Source organism: Cebidichthys violaceus, unplaced genomic scaffold (genome assembly GCF_023349555.1).
Source record: "Cebidichthys violaceus isolate CVI_PGR_0920_01 unplaced genomic scaffold, fCebVio1.0.p SCAF_12, whole genome shotgun sequence".
Lineage (NCBI taxonomy): Eukaryota > Metazoa > Chordata > Actinopteri > Perciformes > Stichaeidae > Cebidichthys > Cebidichthys violaceus.
This window is the reverse complement of record NW_027176285.1, coordinates 16,071,085-16,086,237: the sequence shown is the minus strand read 5'-3', so window position 1 is coordinate 16,086,237 and position 15,153 is coordinate 16,071,085. Positions and strand designations below refer to the sequence as shown.

The 15,153-nt window shown below is 45.2% G+C and overlaps 1 protein-coding gene across 3 annotated transcripts; it reads left to right on the top strand.

Annotated features, from left to right (window-relative positions):
• Positions 1 to 3,788: 3,788 nt before the first annotated feature.
• Positions 3,789 to 15,103, top strand: hnrpkl (heterogeneous nuclear ribonucleoprotein K, like). 3 transcript variants are annotated; one of them, XM_068706740.1, is made up of 16 exons: positions 3,789 to 4,030; positions 4,961 to 5,067; positions 5,730 to 5,827; positions 5,922 to 5,978; positions 6,616 to 6,659; positions 7,908 to 7,980; positions 9,009 to 9,122; positions 9,294 to 9,422; positions 9,571 to 9,881; positions 9,973 to 10,026; positions 10,287 to 10,326; positions 12,040 to 12,055; positions 12,763 to 12,795; positions 12,917 to 12,984; positions 13,067 to 13,236; positions 13,748 to 15,103. In XM_068706740.1, exons 2-16 carry the CDS (start codon positions 5,007 to 5,009, stop codon positions 13,776 to 13,778), a joined length of 1,299 nt encoding a protein of 432 aa, XP_068562841.1. In that variant the 5' UTR covers positions 3,789 to 4,030; positions 4,961 to 5,006; the 3' UTR covers positions 13,779 to 15,103. The 3 variants fall into 3 exon arrangements, with proteins under 3 accessions (XP_068562841.1, XP_068562843.1, XP_068562842.1); XM_068706741.1 differs by lacking the exon at positions 3,789 to 4,030 and adding an exon at positions 4,059 to 4,527; XM_068706742.1 differs by lacking the exon at positions 12,763 to 12,795.
• The last annotated feature ends 50 nt before the right edge of the window (positions 15,104 to 15,153 follow it).

The following is a 15,153-nucleotide window of genomic DNA, read 5'->3' as shown; positions in this document are numbered from 1 at the left end:
TCACCAACACCGTTGTACGGTTGGCCATTAGGCCTATAGTGTGACGTACGGTTGACGCACAAGACGGGGTGCATCTATGAAAAATAATTACCTATACTATGTCTGCGAGCTTTCAAATGGGTCTCACTCCAATTACTGGTCCGTGTGCGATATAGGAGCAAGAATTACAACAAAAAAAACAAAAAGGTCTGCTTCTGTTTTTTTTGTTTTTTTTAATTGTCCCTGACAAAAAGCTAATTAAGTCAGAAATAAGGTATTTTACTCTATTAAGTTTGGCACACAATTAAAAAACAACCCACTTTAATCTTTTGTAAAGGGTTTATTTTTGGCGCTGGCATGATTTGATTCTAGTTAAATAAACCATGACCTATTAAATAGATTTGAATTTCTCAACAATATTTAGGGGCATGTTGGCGTTCACTCACCAAGATACATTATTAATATTTGGGCATTAATTGCAACATTTACTTTGTACCTTGACTCAAACTGAGAAGATTAAACATCCTATAAATCCTTAATTCTTTGTTTTAGTCCTTTGAGAGTTACAGTGCTCAACATCAAGGCGATAACGTCTTCTCAAAATGATCAAATGAAATCTGTTTACCAGTGGATTCCTAAATTTCACTCATAATGAGTGCTCAGCGAGGACACATGATCTATGACACAGCCTGGATGGTTAGTGTCGCTATGGTGACTTGCTTTTTACAAATAGCGCTGACAATGTCAAGTGTCGCTATGGTTGCAGATGAAAATATGTACGCAGTCTTTTTTTTTTTCTTTTTTTTTTTTTTATGAGAAACATCAAGAACTGAATTATATCTGTCTCCATGGTAACCTCAGAGTATAGGAGAGGGAAGAGAGCTCTTTATTTTGCAATAGATCCTTTATATCTGAACGAAGTGTGACAACACTGTCAGAAAGAGGGATGTGTGAAACAGAACGGACACAAGTCAGGCTCCTGGTTTGGGATGAATGGGCAGTGAGGTGGCTGATCTCTGGCCCTGTTTATTTCAGCACTGCAGGGAAATTAAAATGAATCTAGAGCATCTAAATGACTTCATTCCTTCATTTAAGTGAACTATATGCATGTTTTTGTTCATTTTCTACGACTTGCAACCTTTAGATCTGAACTTTGAAAGAACAGTTTCATCTTTATCGCTGGACGAACCCAGAGTTCTTCCCTCCTCCTGTGCATTTAGTTTGGTGCCACGCCGCTCCTTCCTCTTCCTGCACCAGCTGGTGGCAGACTTGTCTTGAACCTGGCGTGCAGCGATGCAGCTGTGACTCAGCCCGCTGATCTACATCCTGTACCATCCACTGTATCTCAGTGTATGGATCATCAACGCTGTGAATGCAAACAATAGCTCTGTTTCAAACTCATCACATTTGATTTGTTTCAGGCAAACGGTGTTTCTAAAAACGACTCATCACCCTGGATTCACGAGTTATTGTGAAATCAACTCAACATGTTTTGATCCATCTAGAAGAAGATGAAACTTGCCTTTTTATCAAGATCCAGCGTGAATGTCGTGAGGATGAAATGGTGACTGAAACACGGACATTGAGGATGGGTTTCGGAGGCCTTACAGCCCGTATGAGAGGAGAAGGCCAGATGTTAGTCGGATAGCAGGAGAGCAACAGTAGGAGGAGATGGAGGTTAGATGGAAAAAGAGATTAAGTGATAAACCTAAGAAACAAGTGTGATAACAATCATTGAATAGAAATGTGTGATTTATCCCGATAACAAATTGAAAGTGAAGAATCAGGTAAAGTTTGATGGTTGAACTATTCATGATTTTTATGAGGAAAGGATTAAGTAAGTGTGTAGTGAATAGGGAAAGTACACAGAAGGCCGAGCAGTTTAGGAAATAGGAAGTATCTGGATTGAAATAGACGGTTTGATGAACGGATCAGCAAAACATCAGTTCATGACCGAGGTTGTCTCTGGCTCATGACCTGGAGCACAGAACTTACCAGAACTGGGGATGACGATCGAGTCGTGTATTGCGTTAGTGCGGGTCATCGTCTGTAGCTCCACCCGGTCGGCCTCCTCCTTCCTGGAGATGTGTGGAGGACGTCCATGGGGTCAAGAACCCTGGACTTTAGAGAAGCAAGGAGTCGCCATCGATTGCTCTGACTGTTGATTTTCATTCTGACGATTGAACAGAGTTTTTCCATCTGAGGACAACGCTGCCGCCATGCAGAACCCTCTCGACCCCAAAGTCTGGCTGGCTTAAGGAGCCTATAGTCCTCTGGCTTAACAGCTGGCACGGAGTGAGATGGGGGGGGGGGGGGATCCTCTTGTTTGCTCTCAACCCTCTCAGAAAGATGCTGATACCTGCTTCAGCACTATTCTTCAATCAAATAAGGTTCAGAGTTGAACTGCGATAAGGAAAACAAAAAAGGGGCTAAATTGAGATTGCTTGAACAATTCTGTATTGATTGCGTTTGATTATTGCTGTGTTAAGTCTCTGCATAACATAAAGATGAAGCAACCTGTCCTGTAAAAGGGTTCTTTAAAGAAGCACAAAGCTTCTCCTCAGTGAGGGAAAAGGACAGATTGTGTGCGCTAAGCCAGGTCCATGAAGGAAGGCTCTTAAGTGGCATTTCATTAGCAGCAAAAGTAGAGTCGAAGCTTAAACTTACAGCAACTACAACATCTCTTATGAGGAGGGAGCCGTCATTAACCATCTTCAACGTGGTTCACAGTCTGAGTTTGTGCAGGTGCTCAGGTTGGACTTCAAAGTAATTTTGATAATTTTCTTTGTTGCATTTCTGGAGTTTCAAACTTCAACCATAACTGTGAAAAGGCCTCATCTTTAGTCACTGATAACGAGGACGTCTCCAACTGTCTCCATGTGCACCGCAAGGATGAAATGAGATATGAACTGCAAAACAAGTATTGTTCTATCATTTGATGTCATCATGTTGTTTCTATTATAACACAGTAGCCAAACCTTAGCAGCATGCATGAGGAGTGCTAAGCTGCTGTCCTTTGACAAATAATAATAATAATAATGATACTAATAATCATTTATAAGGCTCTAGTGCAGCAGTGGTTTGTGCATCATGGGGTTAAGCACAGTAGAACACCCCAGGAGCAGCAAATCCCCATTTTGCTTGAGAAGTCACTTGAACGATGATCACAATAGTGTCATTACAATAGATTTAATCCTCCGTTTGATCGGCTAATCAATCAATCAGCTGAATCTTTGTGTGTGTACCCACCTGGCAAATACAATGGGAATCAATCGTCAGTAATGATCCACACTTGTTATATATATATATATATATATATATATATATATATATATATATATATATATATATATATATATATATATATATATATATATATAAGTTTAAAGCATTGCACTGATATTGGACCACTAAATTGTAATAACCTGCCCAAAAAAAAATGAACTCTCTAGCTAACCCTGGCACATTTACAGTGAGGTGCAAACTGAAATGTTCATTCACGTGCACTGTCCCTGCTAAATAAATACATAAATACATAAATAAGCATCACATTTTAGGACTAACCAACATGTCTAGAAGTACGTAGAGATCAGTGGATAAGTCCCAAATACGGACAGTGTGTAAAGGACTTCGTGCTGTACTTTAAATCTGATTAGATTGTGTATATATGTATATAAAGCTTCATATAAAGCTTCATAGTCACGCAGTGGTTGTTAGTGGATGGGGGTGTCTGCCGAGGGGGCGGGGTTGAGAGAAGGCGCTGCCTGCGAGCCTCAATTTGGGACAACAAAACCCCCCAAAATCTACCGGAGAGTTTGATACATTGCTCTGGGTGACCACACGGTTACGTCAACTCCCCCTCTGTGACTGTAGCGTGTCTAAGCCCCGCCCGCCCGCGCTGACTTGACAGCAGTAAGCAAACAAACACCGGGTGAGTGTCGACGAATCGAGCTCAATCCACAGTCGTCTCCTCTTCTCATGCTGGAAACGTGCACACGTTCCTGGGCGAGGAGACCGTCGGAGGACCGCAGTGAACGTGGCTTTGCTGCAGGTTTGTTTTGTTGCGTGGCGTTAGTGTGCAACGCTGCGTTCATTTAGCTTTAGTTTCGTCAACTGCCGCTGACATGTTACGAGGATAACGTAGCCGGCTCGCTCCGTTTATAATACAGAAACGTGTGCCTCGCGCTGTCGCTGGTAGACACGCCTAGCAAAACACACGGACAAGCAGCTGGCTAGCTTAGCAGAGCTGGCTAGCTTAGCAAAGTAATGTCAACTTAGCAAAGCGGCTAAGCTAAGCTAACGTCTGCTCGCAAACTGACAGATCAGGTGACGAAACACCTGTTATGGGTCAAGAAATGGACGCGTGATTTAGCTGTAAATGCTCTTGATGAACCTCATGCTAGTTTTAATAAAGAAGGGGGGTCGCTGCTAATTCCGTAGCTGTGTAGGCGTTGACCAGTGTCTCCCTGTAACGTAGCAAGGCCTCACTTACAGTAAGGGATGGCTGCACACCCCGCCTGAGCAGTGTTTGACTGGAGGACGGCGGAGGTGAGTGGAGGTGGACTGCACGCGTTAAAGTGGAGACCGTGCAGGCTAGTGTGAGGCTACGTTTAACGTGTTCAGGTGACAGCCCTGACTGTTGTGATGCTGGACTACCCAGACATGCATGCATGCATGCATGCATGCATGCAGCTGCATCCATGCACACTTGACTTACAATGTCAAGATTAGAGGCTGCAGACAAATGATCTGCAACTACGTTGGTAATAGATTCATTTGGGACGTTGCCAAACTTTCTCTCTTTCCATCTTTTCATTTGTAAAGATTTGCTGCTTCTTTTTTTTAAATAATTTTATTCCTTAGTAGACCGATGATGTTTGTTGCAGCTCTAATCAGAATATTTGATTGGATGGATGTGTCATATGTAGCCAGGCTGATTTGTATTATTATTATTATTATTATTATTATTATTATTTTGCAGATCCAGGGAGAGGAGCCTGTTTGCATTCCACTGCAGGTGCGAGACAATGGAGGGGAAACTCGAACACCAGGACGAAGATATCGCATTCGGCAACACTGACGCTAACGGTAAGATCACACACACACACACACACACACACACACACACACACACACACACACACACACACACACACACACACACACACCTTCGTCTCCCGATCAGCTATTTGTGACCGTGATGTGAAGTGCGTGAACGGACTAATGCGTTATGCAAGAAAACGAACTGAGCCCGTGAAGTGTTGCACCCAGTATCTGCTAATTAGTTCACTCATGGGAGGGAGGAGGAGGAAGTAGAGAAACTGAACATTTCTGGCGGACACTCTGCAGCATGTGGACGTGTCAGATGGTCGAGGGACTCTCCTGTCCAAGAGGACTGCTGCTCAGTGGGCCCTGAGCAGATCTGTCCGTCTTTTAATCCGGGAAGGGTCCGCGGTGGTGCTGGACGCGCTCCAGGGTACAGTTGGCCGTTTGAATGAAACCCATTCTCCATGCTGTAGACCCAGCACTCGCCATGTATTCATATTTTTGTATCACTTCTGTTAAGTGTTTGTGGCTGGTAATGGTAATTTGGCACGGTCCTGAATCAGGGGATAATCATAGTCTTTTATAAGTTGGAATTGTCAATTCTGCTTGAGTTGCGTTCAGGTTGTGACGTCCGTTGCCGACGGATACCTCGTCCAGAACAGCGACCAGGCTGACGTCGTACCTGCGTTTTCTTTCCCTTTCAGGTAAACGCCCGGCCGAGGACATGGACGAGGAGCATGCCTTCAAGCGTTCTCGCAACGCAGATGAGATGGTGGAGCTGCGTGTGCTGCTGCAGAGCAAAGTAAAAACCCGTATTAGCTGTTAAGTCACACTGCAAAGCCATTATTATTATTATTATTATTATTTCTAAAGGAAAACTTCATTCTCCTCCACAGAATGCTGGCGCTGTTATCGGAAAGGGAGGCAAGAACATAAAAGCTTTACGCACAGACGTGAGTAAATGGGTGAAATGCGGCCTAACGGTTCTGCAGCTGAGGAGCACATGTATCTGTCTGATAAATTAAAAAGGATCCAGACGTACATTTCAGTTGGTTGGCGTCGTTAGACAGATCTGTTGGACTTGTGTGACTCCGGTTCCCCTCGCAGTGTTGAAAGCCCGAGTGGACGTAGTCTCAGGGACGGGGGTCTTTTACGGGGAGTTTTTATTCTTATCTTTGTCCGGGTCACTTCCTGTTCTTCTTCACTCACCACAGTTTCAAGTCTCTCATTTCACGTTTGGGACAAAGTATAGCCTGTATTCAATTAAAAATGTATTCCTTCTCCCCCTCTTCCCTTCTCCCTTTTTTACTTTTTTGTTTTTATTTTTGGCCACCTTCCTCCGTTGCCCATGTACTGGATCGACATGCCCCTCCTGCGTTGCCCACCTTGACGTTGGCCCAACCTCCGCCCGCCCCTGAACGCCCGCCCGCCCGCCCACCTGACACTCCCGGTTGGCCCCGCCCATTAAACCGCGCCCCTCCTTAAATGGGCACCTAACTTGACATCTTGTGATTGAATGCCCCCGCCCAATGCCAACCTCCTCCACCACAACCACCACCACCACCACCACCGCCACCTCGGCCCATGCAGTACAATGCCAGTGTATCAGTCCCAGACAGCAGTGGCCCAGAGCGGTATGTCCCACCAGTTATTGCCTCACTGCCTGATTAGAACAGTGAAACACATGTCTTTGATAACCTGCCTTCTGTTTCATTTTAACATTTCTATATACATGACAGTATACCCCCCCCCCCCCCCCCCGCTCTACTTGTAAGACACGTGTATTGTTCCTTTTTGATTATTTATGTCCATTTTCAGCATCTCCATTCAGTTGGACGTTTTGTTCTTAGTTTATTGTCCACGCAGTGAATCAGGGGACAAACCGACCAGATAGTCGGGACGCAGCTGTTGGATGTCTTGTTCCTTGCTGTGATGTTTAATTTTATTTATTTACCATGAAAACCTGTTGGAAGGCAGACATCTTTTCCCCTCTCTCTGTGTTCTGTGGCCCACCTGGCCCCCCTTACCTCCGACCCCCCCCCCCCTCCCTACTGTTGTCAGCATCACTGTTCATGACCTCTGAGAGACCCCTGGCTTGTCTGGAGGCTCCGCCCCCCCCCCCCCCACACTCTGTCACTCATCAATGTCTTTACTTCATTGTGCTGCATCCCTTCTGTTCGACTTCTCTCAGGCCCCATCGGATCAGAGCTGCCTGCTAACCCTTTCATACCCCCCCACCCCACCCCACCCCCCCCGCTCCTGTCCTGTACCACTAAGTGGTCGGTAACCACTCGCATTTCCTTCCCCACCTCAACCCCCCTCTGCTCTGTTACTCCTCTCTACTACTGCCCACCTCGTCTCCTCCTCACCTTCAGCCCCCGAGCCCTCCTCCTCCTCCTCCCTCCCCTCCCTCCCCCCCACCTCCTCCACAACCCCTGGTCCCAATGAGAAGGTGTGCTGGTTGTCACGGCAAGCTTATGTTTGAGTTTGTTACGTCCCCCTGTCCCCAACTTGCTGGTGGTGGGATGGTCATAGAAGATCTGTCTCTCTTTCACATCCCCCCCCCCCCCCCCCAAAACTCTGTGTGGCCAGACTTTAATTTCAGCCGTTCTGAAGCTGCCCATCCTCCCGAGGCTTCTCTTACTTAGAGAATGATATCAGATTGAGTGCATGTCCGCTTATGATGTGATGAGTCTAGTGTGACTGTGTCTTAAGTTCTCTTTTCTTTGTAGTTTGAAACCTTTCGTCAGTTTTGCTCGTTACCGTTTGCTTGACTGCTTCGTGTGTGTTTCTTTAAAACCTGCTGTTGCTTTTGTTTTCTACTTCTTGTTCCCCCCTTTTTTAACACCTTGCTTCCTTTTGGCCACAATGGTTCCCGACAGGATCCTGAGCGTGAACGCCAGCATCGACACTATCGGAGACATTCTGCTGAAAATCATACCGACTCTAGAGGAGGTAAGCCGCCGCGTTAATTACCTTGTTAATTAAGTGAACACGAGCAGAGGGCAGACCGGGATGATTGATGACATTGCCTTTGGAAATTAATAGAATCGGGGGGGGGGGGCGGGGGGGTAGCATTAGGCAGAATTTGAAGTTCACTTTATAATGGAGTTCTGCATGAGCCGTGATGTTTTCCTGTGAAGCACAAGGACACACGAGCAGACGGGCAGCGGCGCGCATCACATCCGTCCTTTTGCCATTGACTGCAGGATTCAGACTGACCGGCTCCAGATGACCCGTGATGCTCCAAATAACCAAACTCCCTTAACCCGACCAGTACCCCGTTAACCCGTTACCCGTTCTGATATTGATCCACTATCGTATGTAGTTTTGTTTCTCGGTTGTTCCTCTAAACCAGAACAAGTTTTTCTGTGTTCGCCAAACACCGTCATGATTTATTGAGTTTCTTTTGTCATATGATGATTTTTTGAGACTGCGACAGACAATTATTCTGCGTCTTTGTAAGTCTTCTTTAAAAACATGTTGTTGTTTCTTTTAAAGCTGGCTTATTTTACTACTTCTTAATAGTTTCTGGTCAGATCTTTTAAATCAAGACTACATGGATTATAGCAGCTAGCATCAGGCAGAGGTTTTGGTGCTAATCCTGTAAAAAAAAATATGGTTATCTGCGAATCCCAATATTACTTTTTAGATTATCTTTAAATGTTTGTTTATCTGCTTGTATCGGTTCAGTTTTAAATTGCATTATAAGAGAGTGAAACAACAGATTGCTATTGTTACAGAACAACATGCTTTTATCAGAATCAGTTCTATTGGTCACGTAGGAGTCGTATATATCTATATATATATATATATATATATATATATATATATAGATATATATATATATATATATATATATATATATATATATATATAGATATAGATATATATATGGTAATTAGAGCATCTAATTGCTGCAAAGCGTTGTGAAGAGTTTCGGTGCCCACTGACGCCGCTGATCCCGCTTTGTGTCTCTGTAGTACCAGCATTACAGTGGGATTGATTTTGACTCGGAGCTTCGCCTGCTGATCCATCAGAGCTTGGCAGGGGGCATCATCGGGGTAAAAGGTGCCAAGATAAAGGAGCTGAGAGAGGTAGGACGGAGTCCAGATCAGCAGACGCCTCGCCGCTGCTGCACCAACAGCCGTTAATCTCAGGATTGTTGAGGACGTTGCGTACATAAAGAGTATTCTATTGCTGTCTAGCTGACGTGAATTGCATTTTCTTCATATATGTCTTGACATGTTCTTGTTTCCACGCACTAGAACACACAGACCACTATCAAGCTGTTCCAGGAGTGCTGTCCACACTCCACTGACAGAGTGGTCCTGGTGGGAGGGAAGCCAGAACGCGTCGTTGAATGTATAAAAGTGATCCTGGAGCTGGTGTCAGAGGTGAGTTTACACCTGAGACCTCGACATATTAATGTAGTGTTGCAGACGTAAGGACGGTTAAAAGGCTCCAGGCTGAAGTCCATTATTTAAAGTTGGTAGTATAGTTTGTTTTAGAGCAGAGCAGAACCGTCTTTGTCATTTTTTCCAGGCGCCGATCAAAGGTCGGGCCCAGCCTTATGACCCCAATTTCTACGACGAGACGTACGACTACGGCGGTTTCACCATGTTGTTCGAGGAGAGAGGCAGGCGACCGATCGGCGGCTTTCCCATCCGCGTGCGCGGCGGCTTCGAGCGCATGCCCCCCCCCGTCCGTGGAAACCGACCCATGCCCCCCTCCAGGAGGGACTACGACGACATAAGCCCCCGCCGCGGCCCCCCGCCGCCGCTGAGCAGAGGTGGACGAGGGGGAAGCCGGGCGCGTAACCTGCCTCTCCCCCCGCCGCCACCGCCAAGAGGAGGGTGAGGAGGAGCCACAAAAAGCACCTTTAGACGCTCGGTGGTTTAGACACGGTTGGACATTTATACGTCTATCTTTTTTTCTTGTTCGCAGGGGAGACAGGTTCTCACATGGCAGCTACCACGGCGGCATGGACGACAGACCAAGGTGAATACGGAGCGGCGTTTGATTTCTCTCGAAAGCAAGAGCGACAGATATCGGTGCAAGTTGCTCAGTGGCAGACTGTCAACCCCGGCGGCCCTGATTCAGAGTCTGATCACAGGTCACCTGTAGAGTCTAGCATGTCCTCTCACACTTCGCAGCTTTTCTAAATACCGGTCCAACGGCTCTGACCCGCTAGACACTTCCAGAGTCAAGCGTCCCGTAGAGGAGAGTAACCGTACTAATGCTCGCCTCTTTGTCTTCAGTGACAGAAGAGGCCGGGGAGGAGACCGCTACGACAGCATGGTGAGTGCTGATGTCATGCTCGGTGTGTGTTTGCAGCGTTCTAGTTGTGCATTTTTTTTTAATAACGTGATTGGAATTCCTTTTTTTTTTTTTTTCTTTTTTTCTGATTGTAGTACAAGCGTGGAGACACACGGACACCGTGCTGCTTTTTTCACCGTTTTTTTGTGCACACTGATATTAGGGCCTGTTGTTGCCTGGCAACAGTTGTCTCCGTGGTTACCACAGAGCAGCCGAGTACGTAGTCCAGAGATCCGGCGGGCTAGCGGATGAACTCGAGCTGAGAACCAAAAGCAGTGGCTGCACAGGCTTCCTTCAGGTGTTCGCTGCGAGCAAATAGTTTCAACAACAAGGCGAGAAGAATACGCTTGACTGATAAACACCGATGGAACACCGTCAGTTAATGAATTATTAATTATTGAGATTTAAGAACAAACATGATGCGATCCAAAACATCATTCATATCAAGGACCATTTTTCTTATCTAAATGTAAATAAATGTAAACGGTAAGAGAGGAACCGATACTGAAATATGATACGAAGATGTCCTTTGATAATAGATAATAATCGTTTACTCATCTGAAGCTTAATAAATACAACATGCAGTTCACTGTTAGTTGATTAGATGCTCAAATAACTTCAACACTTTAGCATTTCCACCACTCTGTCAACATTAGAGTGGCTTTAAGAAGTTAAGGCAAACTAGTATATTAAGTCCTAAGTATAAGTAATGAATTCTAGATATAAAAAGTAATAGACCGGATAGTTTCTCAATCCTTGTGCATTAAAAACGCTTCAGTATAATTAGTTTTAATACTTTAATTTTCTTATGGCATCCGCTTTAAAAAAAGATCTTCACGCTCCAAACTACCCAGAATCCTGAGCGCTGTGTGAGCTCTTGTCCTCCTCATAATCAGCAGAAATACACTTAGTGGCCTCTTTATTAGGCACACCGTTGTAATGCTGGGCGTGACCCTCGTTCGCCTGACTTTAACCCTAAATTCCTTGTTATTATTGGTTCAACGAGGCGCTGGAGACCATTCTTAGCCATCCCCATCGTTGGCGCTTGAGATGGCGTGAGACCGTCCTCACGCTCATTGACCTGCAAGTGTCAAAATTTGCAGACGCGTTTCCTGTCCTTGCCTGTAGATGGCACCCCAACGGGTTTACCTCCTACGGTTCTGAACCGCTGCAGTTGGTGTCCACCTGGCCCGTGCAGACGGTACACGTTGGACCTGAACTGCAGGTCCAACATGCTGGTGACCGTGACGGCGTGTCTCCCTTCGGGAGTGTCCACAAAAGGTGTGTGAAAGCCAGTGACACATTATCACCATCACAGTGTTGTGGGATAGGCGTGACCTTCCACTGCTGTGGTGATCTTTTTTTTTAATGAATAACTCCAGAAGCACTCGTGGTCTCAGGGTGGCCCTCAGGTGGTTTCAGTGGCCTGCGGGCCTCAGATTTCAAACCGATAATGTAGTTTTCAGACGAAGCGGATTAAGATGTTTGAAGCATGAACGTCACAGATTAATGAGCAGAAGCTGCTTAATGCTGTCAAACCAGCACAGACTCAGATCCTTGCCTGTGATCCGACCCAGTACCGGCCAATATAACAGAATGTTTATGGTTTATCACAGGTTCTGATAGTATACTGTCATTAAAACCGTTTTCTGTTTACCTTCTTTTTTTCGTCTTCCAATCAACCCTGGAATGCAGAGTGGAGGTGGATATGGTGAGTGTTATTATTATTATTAATCTCGGGACTTATCATAGTTTTAGCCACCATTCATTTCAGACATGTCCCGTAGAGGCTGTGTCTTTTAGTCCACGGTTGGACCGTACGCTCTGAGTCCACTTCACCAGGAACACTTGTACAAACTGATGCAGTCCGACACAACAGCCCCGCCAGAACAGCTGTCTCTACGACGCTCATGATGTCACGGGTTTTGGTGACATTGTCAGAATGCGTAAACTCAAACCAACACGTTTATTGCTGAGGTCGTAGTTAATATACACTTCATATTAAACCACATTATATGCTCCCCATTTACGGAAATGCCTCTGAACATGATGCTAATTATGACCTCGGTGCCGTGACGCATCGTTGAATGAAACAAAAGTCAACAGAAGCAGAACATTTCAGGCGTCATGTGTTTGTTTAAGCCTGTGTTAAAGGGAATGAATGAAAACCTGTATGGTGGCCTGATGGTTCAGGTCATGACACGTCGCCACACCCTGGGACATCATCCGTGAATTAACTCCATTTATTTCCTTCAACGTATTTGTTAGAGCGCGCACACACACGGGGGGGGGGGGGGGGCTGTTTGTCTTGGCCATTTGCTGTGTTTTCTTGTTTACTGTCGCACTATCTCTCGTCTTTGTCCCTGTGGTGTATTTTCATTTTTCACTTTCTCGTTGCCTTTTCCAATGCGTTCAAAGACAACAATTCTTCCTGGGAGCACTTTCAGTCCGGTGAGTGGGGATGGATTGTTCTAGTCCCAGCGTCTTGTTTCCTACCCTAAAGGGATTGTTTCCTCCTGCTGCACGCTGTAGTTAAAGACTAACTGTCCTTCTCTCTCACCTCTGACCTCAGGTGGTAGAGGCTCGTACAGCGATATCGGAGGCCCGGTCATCACCACGCAAGTCACCATCCCTAAAGATGTAAGTAAGACGTCCGCTCACTCTCAGTACGACAGGCGACAGAAGAAGACCTTTCCGACCGTCCCGTGTGGTTGTTCCACAGCTGGCCGGCTCCATCATCGGCAAGGGAGGCCAGAGGATCAAGCAGATCCGCCACGAGTCCGGGGCGTCCATCAAGATCGATGAACCACTAGAGGGCTCCGAGGACCGCATCATCACCATCACAGGAACACAGGACCAGATCCAGAACGCCCAGTACCTGCTGCAGAACAGGCATGTGCTCCTGTGACATTATTCTAGCATCAAGCATTTGATGGTTTCAGCTTATGGGATGTGAGGATCTGCTGCTTTTCAGGAGGTTACTTGGGTCATTTTGACAGATTAACCGATGATTTAATGATCGTTAGCTGCTGCTCTTATTTTATTAAACGTAATGTGTGAACATGACATTTTACTGAAGTCGGTGTTTTAGATAAACATTTACATTTTCACATTATGCCAGAACAACATAATGTTGAGCCTCTTTTTAGTTTTCCTTACACCAGTATTTCAGCTTGAAGAGCTTTTTAGTTCCCCCCCCCCCAGTCATCCTGTCTGCTCCGTCATTTATTTCCGGCCTTGACCTCAGCATACTTTTTACACCTTTTTGCAATCCACATGACAGAATGCCTTACAGTGTGCAGCATTGCCAGCTCTCCTGACCCCAATGTCGCGTTCCGGTTCAAATAAATATTCTTAACGTTCTAATAAAAATGCCCTTACCTTCATCTGTCTCTGATTCCAGTGTGAGGCAGTACTCTGGACGCTTCTTCTAGGAGGAGGGACGTGAAGAGTGACGCCGCGCCGCCGTACCGCTCCCTCTGCTCGGCCTCTCCTCCCCCTCACCATCGCACACGACGCCGTCTATCTAGAAGTCCATTTCTTATTTTGAGGAGTTTTGAAAAATCCTAAGCTGTCAAACAGCAAACATGTTTCTGTGCCGGTGTAATAGTTCTTTTTTCTTTTTAAGGAGATTCTTGTGCCGTCATTGGAGTAAAGTCATCTGTGTGATAACTTTTGGTGTTGTGAGCCGCCCCGAGTCCTCATCTCCTTCATCTCCCTCATTTCAGTACAGCATGCAGAATGTAATCTTCTTCTTTTGTTTTTTGTAAGGGACATTATGTGAGTTTTACTACCCCCCCCCCCCCCCAACGTTTAACCACACTCTAGTCTAAATGAAGAAGCATGCTCTCAGAACGGTTAAAGAACCATTCAAATACATTTTTATTTTCAGACATCTAATATCTTTTTACACTCTCAAATTTAAGTGCTTTTTTTTTGGGGGGGGGGGGTTAAGTTTGGCTTTAAAGGAGTCGATTGACATTTTGGTTTCTTCACTTTCTGGCGTAGAGTTTGATAAGATTGATCCCACTTGTGTGTATGGCGTATGGCTGATATTCTAGGTGCAGAGCTAGGCTAGCTATTTCCCTCCGTTTCCAGTCTTTGTGCTAAGCTAACCAACTGCTAAAAAAAGTACGCCAGAAATTGAATAAGCTCGTTTCCCCAAAAATGTAACACTTCTGCTTTTAAGTTGGGATAAATGTGCCAGTGTGATATAGGGAGAAAAAATACATTTTAATATTTTGTGTTTTTCATAGAAAGACAAAGAGCTGTATAAAGTGTGTGTATATATTTACATAGAAACAGTTATTTCAGAAGTGCTTAGCTTAGATAGGCCCACAGTTCTTTCTACTTTCTTGGAAGGAGATGGCGCCATAACACGTGTGTGTGTGTGTGTGTGTGTGTGTGTGTGTGTGTGTGTGTGTGTGTGTGTGTGTGTGTGTGTGTGTGTGTGTGTGTGTGTGTCTCTCTCTATCATTTCACTTATTTTCTGCCTCTCGTGACTCGCTGTAGTGCAACCTTAATATCTGATCTGTTTGATCCATTTATTCTTGCATAAGTGTTTTTAATTTTGCAAAAAGCATTTTTAAAGGTTTTATTTTTTTTATTTTATTTTTTTTTGGGGGGGGGGGTGAACCCTCTCTAAAGGAACCTCCAGCTGTGTGAGTCCATGAGTGGTGCTTTCTATCTGCTCACATCTGTAATCTCATATCTGTAGTACCTGCAGGTGTTTAGTAAATAAAGTCTGTGTCACAGTTCACCTGTGTGTGTGTGTGTGTGTGTGTGTGTGTGTGTGGTATTTATTATTTT